Source organism: Lissotriton helveticus, chromosome 2_1 (genome assembly GCF_964261635.1).
Source record: "Lissotriton helveticus chromosome 2_1, aLisHel1.1, whole genome shotgun sequence".
Lineage (NCBI taxonomy): Eukaryota > Metazoa > Chordata > Amphibia > Caudata > Salamandridae > Lissotriton > Lissotriton helveticus.
This window is the reverse complement of record NC_136059.1, coordinates 2,028,387,622-2,028,412,858: the sequence shown is the minus strand read 5'-3', so window position 1 is coordinate 2,028,412,858 and position 25,237 is coordinate 2,028,387,622. Positions and strand designations below refer to the sequence as shown.

Here is a 25,237-nt window from a genome sequence, read left to right as displayed (position 1 = left end):
CATGCCATCCGGCATCGCAAATTAATGCCACAGTGGCCATAGGCCAATGGAAAGATAAAATGTTTTATGCGGACCCTAAACCGAGCCTTGCGGATCGGATTCAAGAAAGGAGAAGCTGCTGAGTGGTGCCTGCAACAGTTTTTGAGGGCATATCATCAAATGCCGCACTGTATGACAGAGTGTCCCCCAGCGCACTTACTGTTCCGGAAGGCCCCACGAGATGGTATTCCCACTGACCCTTCATGGTGCCCAAGTGATTTAGATAAAGCAGCCGTGCAAGCCAGGAGGAAGGCCACCAATGAAAAAGTAAGCCAAGCACGGAAGGCACAAGTGACCTGCATCCGAGTGGGAGACCGTGTCATAGTAAAAGATCGTTATCCCAGATGGAAATATCGCACCCCATACAAACCAGAGGTGTGGGAAGTCACAGAGGTGCAGGGAACCATAGTGTCTGCTCAGCATGGACATCACACAATCACCAGGAATATATCCTGGTTCAAGAAAGTGAACACCAGGCCATGCGCAGAGCACGGAGGTGACAACAGAGGCGAAGAAGACGGTGAGGAAGCAGTATCGCCACCAAGTACCCCAGGTGAAAACGCCGACCCCGCGCCAAGGCACCAAGAGGAACGGGCACCAGCAGCAAGTGAAGAACAGCCAACGAGCAGTCTGAGTCCCTTGTCATCCTAAGGGGACACGGCAGGGACAGGGACTACCAGCAACTCCCGGGGCCAGAGATAGTCTCCGGCCGAACTCTGCCCACAGCCAGAGACTCCGAGACTTTGTGTGCTGCATGCCCAAAGACAGCTGTGGGGACATTCAGCAGCATTGCATCTAAAGGAAAGGAGGGATGTAGTGACGGAGTCACCCGGCCCGCACTATAACATGTTGTAGTTCGTGTGCACCCAGAAGGCGGGCTCGCCCGAAGGTATAAATGAAAGGGTGCATGACTGCTCAGGGCCTTGGCCCATACTGCAATACTGTGTGTACGTGGTGTTATTTCAAGCGCATTAAATTGGTCCGACCTAGTCCACGACGTGGAGGCCCCGAGGTATCCTGAAATACCACAGACATTACCCAGAGCACTTCATAGAGCGCAGAACGGTGTCAATAAAGATGCAACCTTTCCTTCCTGATAAGCTGGAATGGGTGTCTTGTTAAAGAGGCATGGCTCGATCATTGTGAAACATCATGCTCAGCCCTAAAAACATAAAAAGAAACTACTTGTGATGTCAGCAGGTTAGCCATCTGTGCAGGCCTGGCCACCTCCTTAAAAGAATCAGAGAAGATCTTGGAATCGGTTTAACAGAGTGCTGTATTGTTTTACAGAGAGTTGCACTTCATAGCTGTGGCTGTTATGTCGATAACCTCGGTTTGTATGCAGGGCACTGGTTGACTTACTTCAAAGCAAGGGTTCACCCATGTGTGGGTTTGCAAGGCCTGAGAAAACTACTCGGAGGCGTAATGCTTCTTCAATCGGTTCAGGCACAGGTGGTCTCCTGGCCCAAATTGCCATCCCCATATTTATTAGTTTCAGGTCACGTGGTCACAGGGTTATACTACCAGCTAAGCAAAATGAGTGAAGCAAGCAATGAGCCCCTTCCAGTTGGTAACAAAGTGCAAAGGTCCACTGCTCCAGCATCAGTTAACGTAATTACCATTGAAAAGTCTTCAAACGAGCACAGCTCGAAAACCTGGTTTGTTTGTAAATACTTGAGCGTTCCATGCCCACAGATCATTACCCAACAGTCCTTAAAGGGCATTGAAATAAGTATGGGAACTGTGATGCGGCGCTGAATGACATGGCTAAAAAAAGTTTTTTAGCGGAGCAAAGAATTCCTGAGACAGGAGTCGGCAGATACCTTGGCACCCAGTGCTGGCTACTCACCCGATATCTCCAGCAGCACATGCATGAAGCTGTCCACCTCGTCCCGCATTCTACTTTGCGTGCACAGTGGCACAGGTAGAAAGTTGTACACCGCTTTGTTGCACACTAATATCTGCACTTCTAAATGTTCCCAGGAGAAGAAATTTAAAAAACAGATGTGAGAGAGGGGGCATAAGATTATTGTTTAGGGGAGAGTGACCAGATAGGGTTTCATTCACCTCCAGCTATGTGTACACAAGTCACTTTGAGGAGTGTAAGTGAAGAGATTGCTGTCAAGATGCTCGACGGGGGTGGGTGAGTGTGCTTCCTCATACAGCGGCGTGAGCAGGATCAATTAGTACATAAAGGACTACATGACCTAGGACCTCTCTATCTGGCAAATACATTTGTTCCATATGTTCCCATACGCACCCTTAGGTCAAGTGATCAGCTGCTGCTGAGGGTACCCAAGATTAGCAGGACCAGATTGGGTGGCAAGGCTTTGTCAGTGTTGGGTCCTATTTTGTGGAACAGTCTTCCTTTTCAACTAAGACAGTGTTCTGATCATTTTGCTTTCAGAAAACAACTGAAAACTTTTATGTTTCAGGTCTAAATAGTTAGGTTATGAGGTAGTCGAATATCAGTCAAATGTGAGCTTTGGTCTTGTTCTTGTACTATTATTATTATCCTGGCTCTTGCTTCTGTTGTCTTTGAGCGCGGAGATACTCCTTTGGGAGTTTATTCAAGCGCTTTATAAACTCGCAAATAAATTAATAAATAAATAAGTACAAACAGAAGCGCTCTTAAAGAAAAATGTAGACCCAAAACACCTCTTCATAGGTTTAAATGGAGTTGGGCAGTGTGCGCGGGGAAAGCTAAACACTGGAAGAGGCAAGAATTATGCATGGCCTTCAAAATTAGGTAGAGCGAAAAATAGAGCGATGATGGTGCCAGCAAATGGGAAGCCTATGGACGGGCTGTAAGCCCAGATGTAGATACTATTATAAGGTAACTGCGCCTACATGGGATTTAATTTAGAAAACTTTTTTAAACCAGTTAAACAGATAACTTCGTTGTTAAGCCCCAATCGGTGGCTGACATATGAACAATCTAAACATCAATTCACTCATTTACATCACGATAAATTACAATAAATGTTTGTTGATTTATCGTGATGTAAATGAGCGAATTGATGTTTAGATTGTTCTTATGCTAGCCACCAATTGGGGCTTAACAAAGTTATCCGTTTAACTGGTTTAAAAAAGTTTTCTAAATGAAATCCCTTGTAGGCGCAGTTACCTTATACTCGTTGCATTTCCCAAGGGTAGATTGGGTTTCCCACTTTCTTCTTACCAAATGTAGATACAGAATTTCACGGTTCGAGACAGGGCATGTGCACCAACTAGAGCCGAGACCGAAAAAGGAACTCTGGCCTGCTCTCATCCCTGCAAATCCTCTGACAATTACAACAAGGATACAAATGGACCATGAATCAAACCATTAATACCAACCATGAATAGTGAGACATCAAGCTCATGGCCAGCTGGGGTGGTGCGTGTCCATAGTTTTCTTGCTGCCCATCAGCTGTTCAGCAAGTTGATAGACCCACCATCAAGCTGCTAGTGCTTCACCACGGAAGAATATCGTTTCACCTCTAGCTGCTGGTGCATAAGTAGTTTGAGGAATTTGAAGACCTGGATGTAATTGAAAAGGTGTCTGGACACACTTCATGGGTCTCCCAGATGGTGATTGTGGAAAAACCCAAGCATCCAGGAGAGATAAGGCTGTGTATTGACATGCACCTCCACAACAGGGAGATTAAAAGGGATAGGCACATCACACTGAGCATGGATAACATTGTGGCAGACTTCAACGGGTCCCCGTGGTTCTCGAAGATAGATCTCAATGGGGGTTACCAGTAACTGCCGCTGGTTCAGGACAGGCAGTACATTATGATGTTCTTGATGCACTTGGGCCTCCCTCTGTGCAAACAACTTTATTTCAGACTATCATCAGTGGTAGAGGTGTGCCAATACACCATTAGATATGATGGGGTGATGGTCATCAGTGATGATATCTTGATCTACTCATCTACCCTTGAGGAGCACCACCATTGCTAATAGCCACCCTACAGCACCTCAGTGATAATGGACTCATCTACACAAGCACAAGTCTTCTTCTTTGAGTCACAGATCGAGTTCTTTGGATTCATCTTCTCAAAAGATGGACTGAACGTCGACCCGAGAAAATCTAAAGCTATCCAGGATGCCCCGGCATCCCGTAACGCTATGGGAGTGTGCAGTTTCCTGGAAATGACCACCCACTGAGGGTGGTTTCTTGCCAAACCTGGTGACCTTTTCAGGACAATTTAAGTCCCTGACAAAGACGGCAGCCAGATGGTAATGGGGCCCTGTGGAAGAGACAGCCTTTGCCAACTTCAAATTAACACTGTTGAGCAACACTACAATATGCTATTTTGACCCAGTGAAAGCCACAGAATTAATTGTCCATGCCAGTCGCATTGGCTTGGGTGCAGTACTTACACAAGAATGAGAACTGGGAGTGTGGCCTCCCCTTGCCTTCATGAGCCGAGCGCCAATGAGTGCTGAAGCCTAGAATGCCCGAATTTAAAGAGAGGCCTTAGCCATCAAGTGGGAGCGCAATCACGTTCAAGAAGATCCATGTCAGAACCGAGCTGCAAGAAAGAGAACTTGAGGATGACCCAGGTCCCTGGGAAGGCGGAAAAGAGAAATGGGTTGAAAGTCCAGGAAGTGTGACCACCATGACACCAAAACATAGGTTCAAATGATCATGGCTCCAAACAACCACAGGGAAATGCTGACAGTGAGGATCTTCCCTAAGGAGCCTTCAAAGGGGACTGAGACAATCCATTTGCAGGATAACATAACAGGATAATATACGCCCCAGTCCTGCATCCATCTCGAGATGTGTGTTATGAAGTTCTCCACAGACTATGTCTGTAACTGGCTTTTGGGGGGGATGTAGAGTTCCACACACCCTCTGAACTCCCTCAACTTGACGGTTGTGTGCGGCCAGAAGTAAAGAAGATTAGAACTGATCGAGGTTCTATCCCAGTGCATACAATCTGGTGTGCAGTCTGGTCATTTCTAGGAGCACGATCCGAATGCTGAGCGAGTCTCACCAGTTCGGCCCGTTACACCACCGTTGTTTGCATTCTATGGTAGATGCAGGTTTGTTCAACTAAAAAAGACATGAATGTCTGCTTAAGAGCTTTATTTATGTTATTGATTTGATGCACCATAAACCAATATGTCATGACACGTCCTCCATGAATATTTTCCATCATAGATATCATATCATTGCACCAGTGCCTTGAGACCATTACAGATGATTAGTCGTGCTCTACAAAAACCCTGATTGATTGGTTGATTGACAATGGGCTTCTAATTAATTGGCATATATGTTTAGAGGCAAAACGAGACTCCTAATCTTGTTTGCTTTCCACAGCTACTAGTTTGATATTAAGGAGTTCCTATCGATATTTTATGGAAAAACTGTGGGTTGGTGACTTCCACTATGACATATATTTGGAGCAGTCGGTCACATTTCCATGCCTATGATGTTTTAAATAGTTCTTCTTGGATTGAACAAATTCGAAACATCATATTAGTCTATTTCTACTAATTTTTAAATCAGAAAATAAAAAAGAATCCATGGTCCCTGTTGTATGCACCTCTAATGACCTTGCTTTGAGTGGAAAGCTACTGAATAAAGGAACACAATGGTTTCATTTTGTTAGTACTGAAAACACATTCCTGTTATTTCCTATGACATCACAGGTGTAAATGAAATGTTATTTTATTTGTGTATATTTAGCTTGCACCACACTTTCTGGTAACTTTAAAATTACGTTTTAAGTGTATTTATGGTTTACAACCAGATACTTCCCTGTAAAGAACAGGTTGTCGGAATTATAATCGGAAAGTAAAGGGGACTACAACCTCTGACAGCATTTTCTTTACAGAATACATTTTGCATAATGTTTGCCTTTCTTTGCTAGATTAAGAAATATAAAAAGTTTTTAAAAAATAGCAAAGTATAATACTTAACTCACATGTGAGAAAGATTTCTCAGTGAACTGAACATCCGTCTCTGGATATTTGGAATTTCAATGCCCTCCAGGCTCCTACGATGTGTAAAGAAAAGACAACACCAAATCATCACTGACATTCCCATATACGATAATATTTCTTTGCTACACATATGGTAATAGTCGTAAGTATTTGACAACCCACAAATAATTTATGAAAACCGTAATCCTGTTTCTTTCCTGAGTGGGAGCTACTTGAAAAGCAACACCTTAAACCTAGAATGATTGGAAAAATGTCAGAGGTCCCAGAATAAGTCTGGGACCAGTGGATTTAAAATGTTGGTCAACTATAGTCAAAGGGATCAGTGGATTCAAAATGTTGGTCAACTATAGTCAAAAGATTGAACTTTGGTACAAGCAGGCAGTTATTATCTTCCTAGCTTGTCCCCTGTTTGGAGTTAGATGTTGTGGTTTTAGTTGAATGTGGCTGTGGGAGTGACTTATCAATATGTAACATCCATAATAATAATTCTACTCTTTACTTCACCAATGGATGCCAACTGGTATCACATACTTTATACTCTTTGCCTACACTGAAAATCCTGGGCCTAGCATTCCCAACTTTTTTACAAGTAGCAAGTCATTTTTTTCAGCGCCGCGGTTAGGTCAGGTGCATGGGTGACAAATGGGTGCATCTCTGGCTAATTTATCTCAACATACAATTCACAGGGCACATGTTTTTCCTGACAACAACACGATAGCTTGAAAGCAGTTGAGTGACTCATAAAAAAAGAGAAGATAACAAGGACTGGCCATGGCTGTGATGAGAGCGAGGTACCTTCTGCTAGGTGGACTGTGGCTGTTCCTTTTGTTTAAAAAACATTTTTTTTATTGAGTTGAAGTCAAGAAAGAAGCATAAGTGACAGACCAGGCATGAAGATGTGCATCTTATTACAGTATTTGGAGTCGTTGATTGCATAGACTCTAACAGTTTTGATTCAGTATATCGTCAACATACATCGAGAAAAGACTAATGGTCATACATGGTATCTCATGACTTGCAATGGAACTCGCACCATTGTCCCCATACTTTTTAAAATTTCTTATTTTCATTGTCTTTTCTGCCTCCATGAACTAGTTCATATTATATGCACCAATCTATAAAGCCATATGGTTGTACATGTCCCCATCTTGTACCTTTGTCAAGTCTGACATTCTGGTATTACATAGTATCTTCACATATTTGGGTGTGGTATGGCCACTCCCCCCCCCCTATATACCCGGAAGCAGTCCTTTGGCATCCACAGTGAGCTGCAGTAGATGCTCAATCTAGGAGGTTCTAAACCTTATCACAAAATGTACTTATCTGTGGGGAACCCCACTATGTATGCAGGAAATTCCCCTATCTCCACCTCAGCTGAGGCATTGGTCATATCCAGTACGTGCAACAGTTTTCAGCTGTTTACATGTGTAATATGTCCAGTTCAGTAGTTTGAGCTAAACCAGGAAGAATCCAACCTTTGCCACAAACTCTCTGGGCATCAACATCGCTTCCTTCCACTTTGTGTTGTCCAAACTCTTAAAACCTCTCACTCACCTGTCTCTTACAAGTGCCATACATTTGAAGGCATTGTTAATTAGTGTCTTATAATTTAATGATATTGCTTCAGTTGGAATACCTTCAGTGAGTACTCTGTTTGGATAGGGGAACATTATTGGACCTCAGTCATTCTCTCCTTGTATTAGTATCATGCCTATCTAAGTTAGGAAAACTTAAACAGCCATACCTGAATTCCACTTCCAATTCTTCATGTATCTTAATGATGTCTGAGTCCGCCCCTACATCAATGACCTTAGCTATCTTGATTCTGTCCCATTGTTGGAACCCTAGCCATGCCCTAACCTCTTTCAAGAGGTGTCAGTCCCAGACTTGGGTTTCCCCTGTTACACTGTCCCACCAACCTGTTGATCCTAATGCATTTTTTGAGGTTTGCTCTACAATGTGTATTCGTCTTGGCCAAGCCTTTTGAGGAGTTTCCATAGATCAGCAGATAGCCTCTATGTACCATAACTTGCCTATCAGCACATTTGAATTGCTGTTATGGAAGCTGGCTGAAGTTCAGCAACAACTGATTCAAGTGATCCAACATCTCCAGCAACAAACCCAGTTCAATAATCAAGACTTTGAAAATTAGATGTAGCTTGAAGGTGCCAGATGGTTAGCTGCCATTGAAAAGGATTAAGAGGCTATCAATCAGCTTACAGATGATATGGCCTCATGAAGCGTACACCCCAATGACCTGTATCAGTGCCACAATAATCTATACCTGGTGAAGATACTGAATATGTTTGCAATACTTTTGATCACATAGCACACAATTCCAGATGGTCTCCAGAGGTATGGGCTCATTACAGAGCCCTCTTAGTAATGGGAGAAATGCAGGCCATGTGCCAGGTTGCAAATCTTGATGGCACAACTGCTTATACAGACATCAAGAAGGCAATATTAGAAAGACTAGGTTTGTTGAGAAGATTTACAGGAACCAATTCTACAGGGAAAGTTAAAAGCAATTGTTTTGTACTAAGGATCACTCAGATAAATGATTACACACCCCAGCAGGTTCTTCAAAGCACATTTCTGATTAGATTGTTAGTGAGTAATTCCTTGATGTGGGACCGCTACCAATTCTGAGATGGGTACTCCAGCACCCTGACCGCTCTCTCTGTGATGTAGGAGCTTTGGGATCCTCTTGCCAATGGGCTGCTGTGAATAATTCTCTGCTTCCTTCACTGCTATCACAAACTGAAGTTGCTCCTAACAAATATCACTTTAATATTAGAAAAGAAAATGTGGCACCAGTGCAATTACTTATAATAAGAAATCTCTCCCTGATAGCAACCCAAAGTTATGACTCAGTTGAGTGGTATCACATAGCCGCCCATATGTCCTTCTAAAAACAAGCCTGAATCCTTGGATGTCAGTGTAATGGGGCACAATTATGCTGATACCTATTCAAGCACCCATCTGTTTATAACCGGAGTTAAAATAAATTGCCAGAAAACATGGGGTTTAGTAGATGGTGGAAATTTACAAATGCTGGTCCTCCCATCTCCCTGAGAAAAGACATGCTTTTATCAGTCGTATGCCTGAATATGTGAAATCCTACTATTTTAAGGCAGAAATGCTCCAGGATCAAGGAAAAGAGATGTTTCCTAATAATAGAACTATGACCTAAGATGCCTGAACCTATTATACTGGGGACTGATGTACCTAATTTTAGGTAACTATTATTTTGCAATCCTCTGCAAGTATTGGGATATGAAGCACCTATGGCAAAAGAAGACACTGAAAGAACTGAGCCCATGCCCAAATAAAGTAAACTTCAACTAGCTGAGAAGTAAGCTGGAAATGTGCTGTTAGGTACTCAAAAGATATCCACCTGTATGGACTGGATCTTAGAGACGTTTTTTCCTCCAGGGCAGAACAAGAACACTATCCCACTCTCCAATGAACTACTGGTAGAGCCAGAGGAGAGGAAGTTATCACTCCACCTCCAGAAGCACTGTCCATCAGCAGTTCGGCTCTGCTGTTCTACAACTAGTCCATAAGAACATCACTCGAAGCCTTCAAGGAGCAGAGAAAACCCAAAGAGGATGCTACAAAGGTTGTTTTGTTCAAGTGCATTAGCAGATATTATTAGGCATTGCTAAACATGTCAGGTGTGTAAAGTCCAGAATATTTACCAACCAATCCTCTACAACCTTTACAGATCCTACAACCCCTTTTTAGAGAATGAACATGGACCCAGGGGACCCATAGCATAGTCAGGACGAAGACACTGGTTACTGTTGCTGATTGTTGATTTTGGCACAAAGTATTCTGAAGCCTTTCAATTAAGAGGAATCATTTGCAGTCATATTTATGATCTCCATTAGCCATTTATTCCTGTATAGGGATAGCAAAAGAAGTAATGATGGGCCAAGGACCAAACCTCATGTCTCAATTGATTAAATAAGTCTTGAAAATAAAACAGTTGAAGACTCTTGTGTACCATCCCCAAACAAATGGGTTAGTGGAACAGTTTTATAAAACAATCCAGAAAATGTTGAAGACAGATATTAGTTGTGATGGGAAGGATTAGGATTCAATATTACTGCTAATACTATTCACTCTCAGGAACACCCCTCAATCTTCAACAAGATTTAGCCTGTTTGAGATATTATTGAGACATCAACCTCAATCAGTTCTCGATAGATCACTAGAAGACTCAGAAGAGCAGGAAGAAAACTCAGTGTCATTTGTAAAGTATGCCCTTCATCTTTGGACACAATTACAAGCCATTCCACAAACCACTGCAGACAGTATTTAGGAACCTAAGAACTGTGTTAGAACCAGAGCTCTGGGCAGACACTATTGCAAATGGGTGATAAGGTATTAGTATTGCTCCTCAATTCTAAACAAAGTACTGGGCCAGTTCCTTGGGCCTTATGAGGTTACTGAAGTAGGTGAAAGAGTCCCCTACAAAACTCCTTACCCGACAGCAAACACGGAGAGTGGCAATATCACTTAAACATGTTAAACAAATGGGAACATCCTGACACTGCATGCATGATTGCCATCATTCCAATGAACCCGAGGAATAGGAAGGATATGTGCCCTGTCTGCTCTCCCAGGACTTGGAAGAATCTTGTAAACAAAATGACACTATCACCTTTTCAATAAGATGACCTCATATGTCTCATAGACAGGGCAGGCATGTATTTTCCATAAAACCAGAAAGACGGATATATTTGAGCACCAACTTAATGCTACACAGTGCACTATAGTAAGACCACTTCTATATTACATATTGGAGGTCCAATGTTAAGCTTTAGGTATTGAATTCGAAATCATGGTTCAAATAGGCAGCATTGAACCCTCATCCAGAAATTGGACATCACCTATTGTGTTGGCATTGAAATTGTTAGATCGCTGTGGTTTTGTGTAGACATCAGAAGAGTAAATCTAGTATACATCTTCAGATGTCTGTCTAATGCCTAAAGTGGACGAGCTCATAAAATGATTGGAAATAGCCAAATACATAGGTACCATTGACCTCACAAAAAGGTACTGGCAGGTGCCCTTAAGGCCAGCTCATCATCTCAAAATGGCTTTCTCTACCCCACATGGTCTCCCCTCCAATTCATGGCCCTACCATTTAGCTTACACTGTACACCTGTCATCTTTCAGGTGGACCTCTGAGGAGCAGCCACTGTGGCAGCACTGCCTTACTACAGCTCTCTATCTCAGTCAGACGAAAGAGAGCTCACTTAACTCATGCTCCTTGCCAATGGTTTGTGGAGGAAGCTTAGGAGTCACTGAGCAGGTAGACTTAACAAATGTGTGTACTACATGCCCTAATTCTTATAAGGAGAAAGAGTGGATGTGTGACTTTTAAACACTGCTTGGTTATTTTATTGTTAAATCTATCATAGCTTTCAGACCATCAGGGTTGTAACAAACAGGAACATTCTGGTTGAATTAGAATTTTTCTTTCAAATGCATTGATATGGATTAATGTAGCAGGTGAATAGGGCATGGACCTCGTCATTGCTTGACTAAAATGGAGCAAAAAATGTGAGTCACTTAGGAACAAAAAATATGTTAGATTGGAAAGGATTACATCTTTTCTGCAAATACTCCTGTGCAAAACAGGAGGGGAAGCTTTTTTCCAACATACAATATTCAGGCAGGTTCATTTTTAGTAAAAATGATTATGATGAGACGGTGCCATACAAGAGAGGAATAGAAAAGCCCAAATGCTGATGCTTACATAGATATTTTCCGCTTCTCTGTATCTGTAGTGTCAAATACTAATGGAGGCACTTTAAAATAATGTTCAGTTGCCTTTCCCAAATCTGGAAACTCCGATACAATAGCAACATTAATATTGGAATATGTTTTCTTTATACAATAGCAACATTAATATTGGAATATGTTTTCTTTCATGGTTTCATAGCAGAGTTGGAATTTCGCAACTTCACTTCTGACTTGCCTCAAGCATATTCCCTGCGTCCTTGTTGGTGCTTCATGACAATTCAAATGAAAATACACTTTCATGGTTTTGATTTGGGGTGCTATCTGTAGCGCAGGCCACGCCATGGGGTAGGGTGCAATTTCTTTTCATGCATTAGGGCCCAAGGCACATTTGCTACACCACTGGTTCTGATTATGATCTGATTTTAACTTTCATGCAAATCCCAGTTTACATTAAGACCATTAAATCACCCACATTTATGAAATCAGTTATTCTCTTATCTTAACAGACTAGGATGACCATTTATTGTTGGACAGGCAGTTGCAAATCAGCAAGGGCAACAGAAGCTCTGGCCTTTGCTCCCCTAATTCCACTGCCTTGACTGCAACTGCCAGTGCATTTGGTGCAATGAAGGCAGAGCTCTTTGAAGAGTGGGTATCTTTTTATTTTAGCCTCACTCTCTAAAGCAGGAGTTTATAACTGAGAAAGAAAAGCAACAGTCATTGCATAATGGGGCTTTTCTCGCTGCACGTTGGGACCAGATATTGATTGTCCTGGCCAGGAGTGCCATGCAGGGCAGTCCCAGTTAGGGACATCTAGTAATAGTCAAACTTCTTAAATGGGACAGTGACATCATTACTATGACTTGGTGGCACTGTGTTCAAGGTTATCACTAATTGAGTCAACTGAGCCTACACCAGTGGAAAACCTGTAGTTCCCTCATCTCGGAATTAGGCTTTGAAACAATGCGTTTAACAGAGAGTTTAAACTGGCAATTTATTGTGGTTCACTCCCTCTGCCAAACTCTAAATGACTCCCTAGGTTTTATGTCACACTAATAAAATCAGTTTCTTGCTCTTCTCCCTATGTGAAATGCAGGCCCCTTGTCCCTCAGAGACATTAAAATTCAATGGGCAAGTAGTGGCAGTGACAAATGTTTGTTTAGCTTATCTTTGCCTGGAACTCAAGGGAATAAATCAAGCCAAGTACAGTGTAAATTTGACCGCATAAGTGCCAGGTGGACGATAGTCAGATTAGCCTCATCATGCTCCTCATATTCAAGAGGGGTGATCATACTAGTGAAGAAAGGGACCTTGTTTACACTCACACACTCTGAATCAGATGATATGGGGTGGTTTGTATTAGCACAGGGGAAATTGGAGGGAACTATGATGACAATAGTTAACATGTACGGCCCTAACATGATTCACCCTGAATTTTACTATAAAGTGGGAGAGCGGCTGCAAGCTTGGCATCGTCAGTGGTGAAATGGGGAGGTGACCTGAATACACACTTAAGCCCACATATAGAACGAGAATCTGCCTCCGCTAGACATGGGAAACAGGCTTCTCATGCTATTCAAAATGTCATGGGTGCCATGGAGCAGATAGACATATGGAGGGCAAGAAACCCAGGAACGCAGGAGGGTACATACATATCATCAGCGCTCAACACATGGTCACAGGTGGATTACTGGCTGGTGTCAAGAGAAGCCAGCACTTGGACTAAATTAGTGTCACACCTAGCCAGGACATTGTCTGATCACATGCCGGTTTTGTTGGAAATAGAGCTACCCACACAGACTGAGCCCCTGTATAAATGAAGACTACAACCCTCCTCTCTGCTCGACCCAGTATTCAAAGATAGTGTGAGCAAGGCAACAATACACTTTTTTCACAAAAACACGGGATCAGTGGAGAGAAAGGGGACGCTTTGGGAGGCATTCAAGGTCATAATAGGAGGTGCGTGTATAGGAATCCAAACTGGGGTTTTAAAAACACTCTACAATAGACTCAAATACATAGACGATACAATACAGGGTCTGGTACATGCAGCTGCAAACAGAGGACACACTAGCTAAAATATCGGAATGGATCATGGAATACAATTAAGTGGCAGAGCAGGAAGTGCTTCACAGGTCCAGACGATGGAGGGTGCAGGCATATTGGGAAGGCGGCAGACCAGGGCACACCCTAGCCTCTAAAATAGCAACACCCAGGGGGCAAACACACATAATTTAGATAGAGTACGACAATCAGGAGATGCACCACTCAACGCCTGAAATCATATCGGCATTCACAGACTTCTACAAACTTATACGGCCCACCCACGGGAGCATCTGAAACGCAGATTGAGGATACTTAGATGACATAGCCCTGGCCTGGCTATCTCCTGTAATATCTGGTGCAACCAATATCATTAGAGGAAGTGAAGGAGGCCATTCCAACACTCCCCAATGGGAAATGGTCAGTGGGGATGGGCTCCCAAGTAAGTTCTACAAAACATTCACAGAACAACTTGCCCCACATCTACATGCAATGTATATGGAGGCTTACGAGGAGATGAGACTGCCCCAACACTCAGAAAAGCACTCATAGTTACATAGTTGAAACCTTGGAAGCTGCCCACTAGGTGCGACTTGAACGCTTTCCCTCATAAACACAGACACCAAAATACTGGCGAAAATTATCGCCACAAGTTTAGAACCACTCCTGCCAAGTCTGGTATTACTAGACCAATTAGGGTTTATTTCTGAGCCATCGACCACACATAATCTGCGGACATTATTCGCCATCCTGCACCAACTGAACCCAGTGATGATGGCTGCTGCAGTGCTACTTGACTCTGCCAAAGTCGTGGGAAACATGCTGTGCACTGACATGGCACCTTACTGCAAACGGCAACCTCAGAATAATTCATTTCAAATATTTGCAGTAAATATATTACACAACCTAGTCAGCTATGTAGATTCAGACTTTTTTTTTTTTTTTTTTGGGTTAAAAACTTTTATTGAGCAACAAAATCAAAGTTACAGATATGGGCCTACAACCGCACGGGCTGGCCGCTAAAAGCAAAGCACAATGTAATAAAAACAATTAGAGCCTTTCCGGCGGGCGGGCACAAACCGGATACAGGACGTCGCCCACACTATAGAACAGGAGAAGACAATTTTCCATTTTATACACACAAAAACAAACAAACATCTAAAAGGCGAATGCATAATAAACGGAGTCAGCCCAGGAGGGGGAGGGGAACCCCACTAATCAGGAATCCAAAATCACAATAAACAGGATAAGGCAAGGCAGGGGGGGACAGCGGGGAGGTCAATCAAATCAAGGGACAGTATACGAAGGTTCAGGAACGTCGGCCTAGGGAGACAGGATAACATCAGGGGTTTCAACCAAGGGAGGAGCGCAAATATCACCGCGATAGGCGTTCCACTGACTCCAGATCTTCGTCCATGCCCTAGGCCTGCCCCTGGCTGTGTAGACAGTTTTCTCGCGGAACATAGACCAGTCCATGTTGTCTTCCCACACCGAGACACTGGGGGGCCTGAGTGAGCCCCAAAGTTGCGCTATGTCTCGCTTCGCAATCATATATCCCAGGGTCGCCCATCTGGTCTGGGCCACCGAGTAATCGGTGGGTTCCCACACATTCAACAGGCATCTCCGGGCCTCTGGCGCCAGAGCAATTCCAGTTACATCAGTCATCACCGCAAGCACCTCCGTCCAGTAGGCAGCCACCCTCGGACATTCCCAGATAATATGAATAAACGTAGCACTCATCCCACACCCACGCTTGCACAGGCCATCCGGGGAAAAACCCATCACAACCAAACGAGGACCAGTGACGTACACCCGGTGGAGGATCTTAAGCTGAACTAGACGGAGGCGGGCAGGAATGGCGACCTCTTTTGGAGAAGACCGCGCCGACTGCCAATCTTCGTCATCCAATTCCAGTCCGTCGCCGACCCAAGCCTCCCTAAGTCGAACAAGCAAGTCGACGCGATTGTGAATCAGCTTCTTATAAATCAAGGAGATAGTGCTGTCGGGGAGATGGCCGTCCAGGATACGATCCTCGAGGGGGGAGGATTCGGGAAGAGCGGCACCAGAAGTCAGAACAGAAGCGAGAGCATGACGGACCTGCAAATATCTAAAAAATTCCCTATCACTCAGTTCATATTCGTTCCGAAGGGTCTCGAAGGACTTCACCGCTCCATTCACACATACATCACCCACTCTACAAATACCAATCGTATCCCAGCGGTCAAACCCCTTCGTCGTCCAGAGACATCCCAGACGCTCAGATGCGAAGAGCGGAGTAGCAAGCGTCACTCGTTCGTCCCACCCCAGGCTTACATTCGCAGCGCGCCATACACTAACCGCGATCCTTGTAGGGCCCGTAAGATGGCGCCCGGCCGACCTAGAATAAAGCGCTCTATTAAAGTCCCCACCCGGCAGCTGGAGTCTATCCATTTCAAAGGCCGGGTCCCGACCCGGGGAATACATTGAATGGTTAATGGCAGACAGTTGGGTAGCCCAATAATATCTCCTGACATCAGGAAGTGCTATGCCCCCGTCATACCAAGGGATGGTTAGCTTCGCAAGGGCGATACGTGGACGCCTGTCCCAAATCAGCTGCCTTTGCAGACTTTCAACCTCTCGGAAATAGGTAGCAGGGATAGGATCATAAGAATTTTGGAGTGCATAAAGGAATCGCGGTAGGGACATCATTTTGAAAAGGGCGGCCCTGCCCAGCGGCGACAACGGTAGTCGACGCCAACGGGCCACGTCCAGCCTTAGTCTAAGAAGGGGAGGAAGGAGATTACGTTCAAACCGGAGCGACAAATCCAGCGTAATAAAAATCCCCAGATATTTGAACCTGGACTGAACAATCTGGATAGGAACTCTGTTCGGCAATGGGGGCAGATCACCCGAAAGAACATAGACACAGGATTTAGCCCAGTTAATAACCAAACCAGAATTCTTGCCAAACGAGGTGAGAACATCAAATAAAACATTTAAAGATTTACGCGGGGAAGTAAGGTAAAGAAGAATGTCGTCCGCGTAAAGCGAAACACGGTCCTCAAGATCCGGGGACCAACGTATACCCTTGATAGATGGCTCCCATCGAAGCCACGCAGCCAGCGGTTCCAATGCGAGAGCAAACAGAAGTGGAGACAAGGGGCAGCCCTGTCTGGTACCCCTACCAAGGGAAAAGGGAACCGAAACTCGGCCGTTAACCACAACCTGCGCCAGGGGGTCGGTGTACAGCAGCTTCACCCATCCAATAAACCCCGGGCCAAAACCAAACTTCTCAAGAGCCGCCCAAAGGTAGGGCCACTCTATCGTATCAAAGGCCATCGAGGCGTCCAACGAAGCCAAAATGGCCGGTTCCGTCAGAAGCCCCGCCCTCGCAATGGCTCCGTGGAGGCGACGCAGATTCAGAGCTGTATTACGGTGCGGGATAAAACCGGATTGATCCGGATGAACCAAGTCGCTAATGACCGTTAGGAGGCGAGTAGCCAAGACCTTGGCAAGAACCTTAGGCTCAACATTTAACAGGGAGATGGGTCTATACGACGAACAGAGGTCCCGGGGCTTACCGTCCTTAGGAATTACAACAATCGTAGCTAGGCGTTGGTCATAAGGAAGAGCACCCCGCTCACGGGACTCCGAAAACATCGTTCGAAGATAGGGCGCAATCTTATCAGGACACAGCTTGTATAATTCGATTGGCAAACCGTTCGGACCCAAAGCCTTGCCCGAACGAAGAGATCGAATCGCAGTCGCTATTTCGTCCGTAGAGAGCGGGGCCTCCATAGAGACCCGCTCCAAGTCAGAGAGGCAGGGCAAAGCTATGTCGCGCAACAAGAGGCGAGAGTCATCCGTATCCCGTTTCGACACTGGGGAGTAAACCGCACGAAAATAATCAGCAAAGCAATCAACTATTTCAACTGGATCAGTCACATTCACACCATTCAAAGTCTGAATCACAGGCACGACACGGTTCGCCCTCTCCTTCTTATCCAACCAGGCAAGCAATTTACCCGCTTTGTCCCCAACATCATACAGACGACCCTGTTGCTCTCGAAACATCATCTTAGCCGCATCCGTGACCAGAGACTTATAAGCAAATTGTTTCAGACCCAGGGTATGGAGCTTGTTATGGGTGACACTCGATTCCAAGTCAGCTTCCAGCTCAAGTATTTCCATTTCAAGACCCACCACCTCCTGATTCCTCGCCTGTTTGGTCTCAGCAATGAGAGACAGGGCCTGCCCACGAATCACTGTCTTAAAAGCCTCCCAAAGGGACACCGCAGAGGAGACAGACCCCACGTTATCTAGGAAGTAGTTGTCCAGGGACTTAATCAACAGATCACGGGTCACAGGGGAGGTCAGGTACCAAGGGTTGATAGGGGCCACCCGGCCCGCCGCCTCCACCCCCACATCAAAACAAAGCCAGAGCGGAGAATGGTCCGAGATGCCCCGGGGAAGGTGTCTAATCTCCCGGACAGCCGACGTCTGTGCAGCTGGCATGAGGAAATAGTCCAGTCTAGACAAACTCCCATGGGCTCCAGAATGAAAGGTGTATTGAAGCTGAGTGGGGTGCATAAGTCTCCAACAGTCGACCAAACCAAAAGTATCCAAAAAGCCACCCAGCCACGATTGGGCCGAAGGAGTATCCCTAGGGGGGTGACGATCATTCAGGCCGGAGAGAACAGCGTTAAAATCACCAGCCATGAAAAGAGGACCATCAGGGAGTCCCAACAGCACTCGGCCCAAATCGGAAAAAGTAGAGGACTGCAGGCCGGGGGGCACATAGACGGTAAACAGAGAAAGGGTTCGGCCCTCATATCGCCCCACGAGGACGGCGTAACGCCCCCGATCATCGAGGATTACATCATCTATAGCAAGGGGAAGGGAAGCACGAACAAGGATGCCCACCCCCCTGGAACCCGTAGTAAATCCTGAATGAGCAACAAGACGATAGCCCCACCTATTCATTGCATGACAAGTATTACCCACTAGATGAGTCTCCTGCAGAAAGACAACATCGGGAGACAAACGTCGCAAGCATCGCAACACCACCCCCCGCTTTATACGATCCCCTAGACCATTGATATTCCATGAAACAAACTTCAACCCGCTACCCCCCATCCCACAAAGTGATGCAGGAACCATCCCCAAATGAGCATGACACTGAAAATTCCATTAACAAGATAGAATCGCCTTGAAAAAACAAAACACGAACCTCAAACACCCCACCAATCCACCCCCCAACATCCAAGAAAACACCCCCCACCCTGCACCCCTGCAATAAGCAAAAAAGCCACCCCAACATGCAGTGTGCCTGTCGCCCAAAAACCCCCATTCTACAAAAAGACCCCGGAGGAGGAAGAGGCCCTAGTCCCACCCGCCACCCCGACAGAGGTAAAGAAGAAGAAAAAACATAAGAAATAAAAGCACTCAAATACAGAACCCAGGAAGAAACACATCACACGGAAACAGGGGCGCAGACAGTAAGTTCAGCTCTCTACACCACCCTCGGCACCACCCGGGTGCTTGGTGGGCTCAGTCAAATTAGGCCGGTCCGGCAAAGAGTCCAACCAGTCATTCACCGAGTCAGGCCGATCAAAGAAAAGGGTCCGTTCACGGTACTCAACTCGCAGCCTGGTAGGAAAAAGCATGGCATAGCGCAGTCCCAAGTCCCGAAGACGCTTCTTGACTCCACGGAAGCCCATTCGCTGTCTCTGCACAAGCTGGGAGAAATCAGGATAAAAGTTCACCGTGGCATTCTCGAAAGCCACCGGGCCCTTAACCCGCGAGGCCTACAGGATAGCGTCTCGGTCCCTATAGTGAAAAAGTTTTGCAACAATGGGCCTCGGCGGGGCGCCTGGTTTGCCCTGGCCACCAGGAACGCGATGGGCACGCTCCACCGCAAAGAATTTGCTCAAACCAGATGGAGAAAGGTAGTTTTGTATCAAGTCCTCAACCAGGAGATCAACAGAATGTGGGTCAGGATTTTCCGGAACACCAACCACACGCACGTTGCAGCGCCGTGCTCTGTTCTCAAAATCCTCCAAGCGCTGAGTCATGAAATCATTTGCCTTCCTAAGGTTACCAATCTCCGTCTGTATTTCAGAGACGTCGGCCGTGAGGCTAGATGACTTAAGGTCCAACGATTTCACTTTCTCATTAGTTTTAGATAGGTCGGCCCTGATCAAGTTCACGTCAATAGCCACAGTATTGATCTTGTGGGCCAGAGCCTCATACTGTTGGCCGATGGTCTCTCTCATGCCAGAGATGGCGCCCATGATGTCTTGCAGGGACGGCTCCGCCGAAGCCTCCAAGGGGTGCCCCACAGCACTCGGGCCAGGCAAGGCGGCTCCCGGGGACCCCTTCGATTGAGTGTACCGGTCTGTGGAAAAGTAAATTTTGCCATGTTCTGTGTCCCTACGTGTCCTCCATCTTATGTTATGTGTGCATGATTAATATGCATATGTATTCCCCATGTTTGATTAAAGACGCAATTACAGTTGTGTCCATCTCCAGTATGCCAGTTTCCAGTTCTCGTGAACACTACGAATATTAGGCCTATGTAAAGTTGCGTTGCCACGTTTCTCAGTGTGCACGCTATTTCATTGTAAAGTCCCCGTTTCTAGGCCTCAAAAGGGCCCGGACACCAGATTCAGCTTCTGTCTCCTGAGCCCTCGCTGAGGAGCGATACAGCCCCCACCTGTATTCCTGACCCTTCACTTACTTCCTGCCTCACAGTGCCCGGCTCAGCCTGGCTCTGCCTACGAGTCTGCCAAGAGTATGTTATGATTCTAGTTATCAGTCCAGCCCTCCTCTTCTGCATTCCTAAAGCTACTGAATCGCATCAATAGTTTCCGTCATTGTCTAGCCTTTACGTCTCCATGTAAGAGGAATACTGTATTAATGGTCATTTAATATTCTTCATCACGCACTACATGTAGAATAATGCATGCTCCAGTCTTAGAGTCTGTTAGCCTTTTCCCTCCTGACTCTTAGTTTATATCAACATGTTCTCTAAACATCAGATACTAGATAGGGTTTAGGTACATGTCGCCCTGACTCTCCAGACTTCAGTCTCTGCTCCTAGCACAGAGTTCATAGCCCCCAGCTTCTCCTAGTAACACGTCATCGTCAGTTTGCGCGCACCATTAGGTTAGAGGTCCCGGCTCCTTAGGTAGCCCCCTCCATGTTTCCGCCCCATTTATGACATATTCTGTTACGTTTACATCACATGTCTATGTATACGCCTCCTGTTACACCCACTTTCACCCTTATCTTTCGCGACTGTTATTGACCACACCCACTGCTCCGCCTATTGTAATTCACTGTAATGCAACTGTTTTAGTATATATATGTTATGCATTTGTTATTAAAGTCAGCGCGCTCATTCCAGATCTTGCCCCGGCAGCTGTCGGGCCCCCCTGCCGGGCCCTGTCATCCTATTCCTGTGCAGGTTGTCCTGTTCCTGTCCTTTATGCTGTATTAAACCTGCAAACTCCTACTACCTCGAATCTTGACTCTTATTTATTGAGCTATCTGTTATTGCTATGTCCAGTAAAACCTAGATCCGGTATTATTTATTTATATACCACATAATGGCGCCCGAATAGGGACTTGCCCTTTCCCCACGCGCCGGTGAAGCCACGCCGGCCCCCTGACCCTCTGCAGCCGTGACGGAACCATACCGTGCACGTGCAGATATTTCTGCTTCAAGTATCCCTCAGGCCCACGGAGGAGACGGAGGTGGCGGTCCAGCATCCAGACGAGGCGGTGGAGGAACGCGGCGAGTCCCGACCAGAGCCCAAGCCGAGAGTCCAAGGTCCGAGGTATCCGGAGGCCCACCCGTAACAGAAGTCCGAAGTTCGTCCGTCCGGCGTCGAAGCAGTCCAGTCCAGTCCGAGGCCTTCCGTTCTTGCTGCCCGGTGAGTACCGTTGCTGGGGTAGTATCTAGACAGGGTCAATCTAATTGTCTCTGGTCCGTGGGTTTTGGTGGTACACAGACCCAAAACGAAGTGTCCACTTCGGTGGACGCGGGTCCTGACGTGTCTCTTTATGGGACCGGTAAGTTTCGTACTGTTTTAGCAGTGCATCCAGTGTCTGTTCTAGTCAGTTCTGTTCTCGAGAAAATTCATGTATTCTGTTTTCAGTATTCCAGGTAGTATTCTGTTCGAACTGTTATTTTAAATGTTCTTCATGTTTTTTAATGTCGTGGTATGAATGTGGAGTAATTATCGTGTTCATTGTGTATTGTATTGTGTCTAGATTACAATTCAGTCATGCCCTTATTTTCTAAACTACGTCAGTTAAAAACTAGAAAAGGTCTGCTAGAAGCAGCAGTTCCTGTCCCGCCTAGGGACAGTCCAGGTCATTTTATGTATCAGAAGCATGGCATAAGTGCCATATTATATCTAGATTTATGGGTAGAGTATACCAAAGAGTTAGAAGAAAAGTATAGATGGCCCGTATCAGGTACGTGGGATGCCGAGGGCATCATGAGAGTAGAAGAAGCATTATGGAAAAAGAAAGCCAGACAGTCACAGAAAGATGCCATCGAGTTATGGCGCAAAGAATCTCATAAAAGAACCGAAAAAGAAATCAGAAAGTCAGAACTAAGTAGAGAATCCTTAGAAAGAGCCCAAGAAAAGGAATTAATCGAGATAGGTGAACGAGTTAAAACAGAACAATCAGACAGACAGAGGAATGCCCTCATCAAGGGTATGTATCCTCTTCTTGCCGAGGGCTTGCCAAAAGCGACCCCGGAGGCATCCAGTAATTTTCCGCCACCATTAGTTCCGACCAAGCTACGTCACAAACCGACCGCAGCTGATATTTTTATCTCGTCCTATTTGGACGACACAGTCCCGGAATATGCAAATCCTGTTCCGCCAGCTCCTGTAAATAATGTAAATCCAGCTCCTCCAGACACCGGGGCACCTTTTGCAGTACCTGCTACGGTACCCCCGGTCCAGCCTACATTACAATTTCCCACTCTGCCAGCACGAAGAGTATCAGTAGACGATTCTAGTTTAGGGGCCGCAGGAGGAGGTCCTCCTGGTACCCCGCCACCACACCAACGTAGAACGTTGGCCGAGTTACATGAATGTGCGTTACAGCGTACGCCCAAATACAAGTCCGTTGCAGATATCCGACGAGCTCTCACTGAATGCCGGTATGATCCAGTTGCAGGTGATGATAGTACAGTAATATATTCCATCCGTGTAAGACGGGTGACCGGGTATTTAGACACCCTACCGGATATGAAAGGAGATCTAGACAGAATATATCGTTTCATCCGTACAGGGGATGATCCAGAAAGTATTGGCGAAGCCATGTCTCAAAGGAAAGCTGAGATCCAGCTCATGATATTAAAGTTTCTGATTAATTGTCTAATAAGAGAACAAGATTACCCGACTAAAGATCCGGCCGAAATGAGAATCCTGACAAGGTGGAGTGATAATATAGCCGAGGGTAAGCACAAGACTATCAGTAGTATAGAGAGTATGTACAAGAAAATTCGTAAGGAAATACTAAAGTTACACGAACAACGTAAAGCAGCACAAGTAAGCGAGAAAGAAAATGACTCTTCTACCGAAGAGGTAGACGACGAGAATCCCACTAGAATAGCGTATGTAGGTAGAACTAGACTTTCCGACCGACATTCACGTCTAGATTACAAGAAAACTGTTCCTCATCCAGCACCAGAACAAGGTTCTCTAGAACAAGTATTTCAAGCTACCGATCACATTCTGAAATCACGAATCGGTTACAGTGAATTAAGTACCATGCATGAACAAGAACTAGCCCGATCAGCAGTCCGATGGATTACTGATTCTACCACTTTTCCAGACGAAATAGTGGCACAAATGTTTCTGAAACTGCCCCCAGCCGAGCAGCGACTGGTGGGTATGTATATGATCCAGCACCTCATTACTCTGTATGAGGGTCAACATTCTGATCCAGGTCCGTTACACGATGTCCTGAACGAGTTACTCCAGTATAGATGGAAAGGTCTAGGTACCGATTTAATTAGTGTTATTCTAGAACAGCGCCACAAATATAGAACGTTTTTGAACCCGCATTTTGTTCATGTCTCACCCCCAGAAAGTAAACCCTTTTACATAGACAGACAGAATCCGTTACGAGAAGTACACCCAGTCAGGACAACAGATGGTGAAATGCAACGAGTGTTTGTTTACACTCCGATTACAAAGATGGAACTCTTAGAGATGAAGAAATTAATTCCCTGTCATGATAAAGATCCAGCAGGGTTCCACCGAGAATTAAAGGACATGCTCCGTATGGGAGAATACACGTATCCAGATATTATTAAAATGTTAAAGGTCCTGTTGCCCGCAGGGGTATATGAAAAACTCAAGGAAAAAGAATGGGAGGTGGGAGAGAAAAAGATCGACTGGGCAGTTCTAGAAGCTGAAGATAATTCACGTGTACCAGGTACCGGTCTAGGAGAGAAATGTAAAGAATTACCTGAACTGTTAATACAAGTTTTGCCAAGATTATTAGCCACTAAAAAGGAAGACTGGGATGCAATCTCAGCCTGTAAACAGAAACAAGATGAAGACACTAGTGATTTTTATTCTAGATTTGAGAAATGCTTTAGTATCAACAGTGGCCTCAAGACAAGTAGCGAGTCATACCCTCATCTTTTTGTTACTAAATTAGTCGAGAATTCAAGTCCACAAGTTAAGAACCGAGTTTTGAAAGTCGAAAGTACCTGGCAAGCTAATACCCCGTCCCAGATGTTACAGATGCTTCAGTATCACCAGAATAGAATCAGAGAAGAGCAAGATCACGAGAGAAAACGTATGAAAGACACGAAAATTAAAGTATTAGTTGCACAATCTGTTCCTCAAGACAGTCAGAAGAGGGGTACGAATCAAGCCAGTCATCCTGCAGCTCCCGTTAAAGGGACATGCAATTATTGTAAACAGCCAGGTCATTTCATAAACGAGTGTGCAGTTCTGAAACACAACATAGCTACCGGTAAGACTAAAGAAAGACCACGTCCGCCTAGACAAGAACAAGTTGCACAGACTTCTCAGCCACAGAATGCACAACCGACAGTTCCAGCACCGCAGCCTATTGCTGCAACACAGCATGTCACACAGCAGATGTACCAGTATGCACAGTCTGAGTATCCAGAGTATCAGCCATATTCATGAAACAGCCTAGAGAGGGAGGTAGGCTTGCCTCTCATCGAGATACCTGTAGATCAAGAGGGTCCCTATGTTCACAGTCAAGTATTAGGGAAAGACAGAAAGTTTTTGATTGATACAGGGGCAAGTAGGACGACCATCAGTCACGCCGAAGTTCCAGGGGCTCCGCTCTCAGGCTCAAGAAATGTTTCCCTTGGATTTTCAGGAAAGCCTATTGTAAACGAGATATCTAAGCCAGTTATTCTAGAAGTAGGTCCATTGTCCCGCACTACTGATCTGTTACTTAC

The 25,237-nt window shown here is 45.4% G+C and overlaps 1 protein-coding gene across 1 annotated transcript in view; it reads right to left on the bottom strand.

Moving 5' to 3' along the window:
• RXFP1 (relaxin family peptide receptor 1) overlaps positions 1-25,237 on the bottom strand; it is a 1,193,379-nt gene that overhangs the window by 64,822 nt on the left and 1,103,320 nt on the right. The window contains exon 14 of the mRNA XM_078677666.1: positions 5,964-6,035. Within this exon, the coding sequence (XP_078533792.1) occupies positions 5,964-6,035 (72 nt within the window). The remainder of the gene's footprint in view (positions 1-5,963; positions 6,036-25,237) is intronic.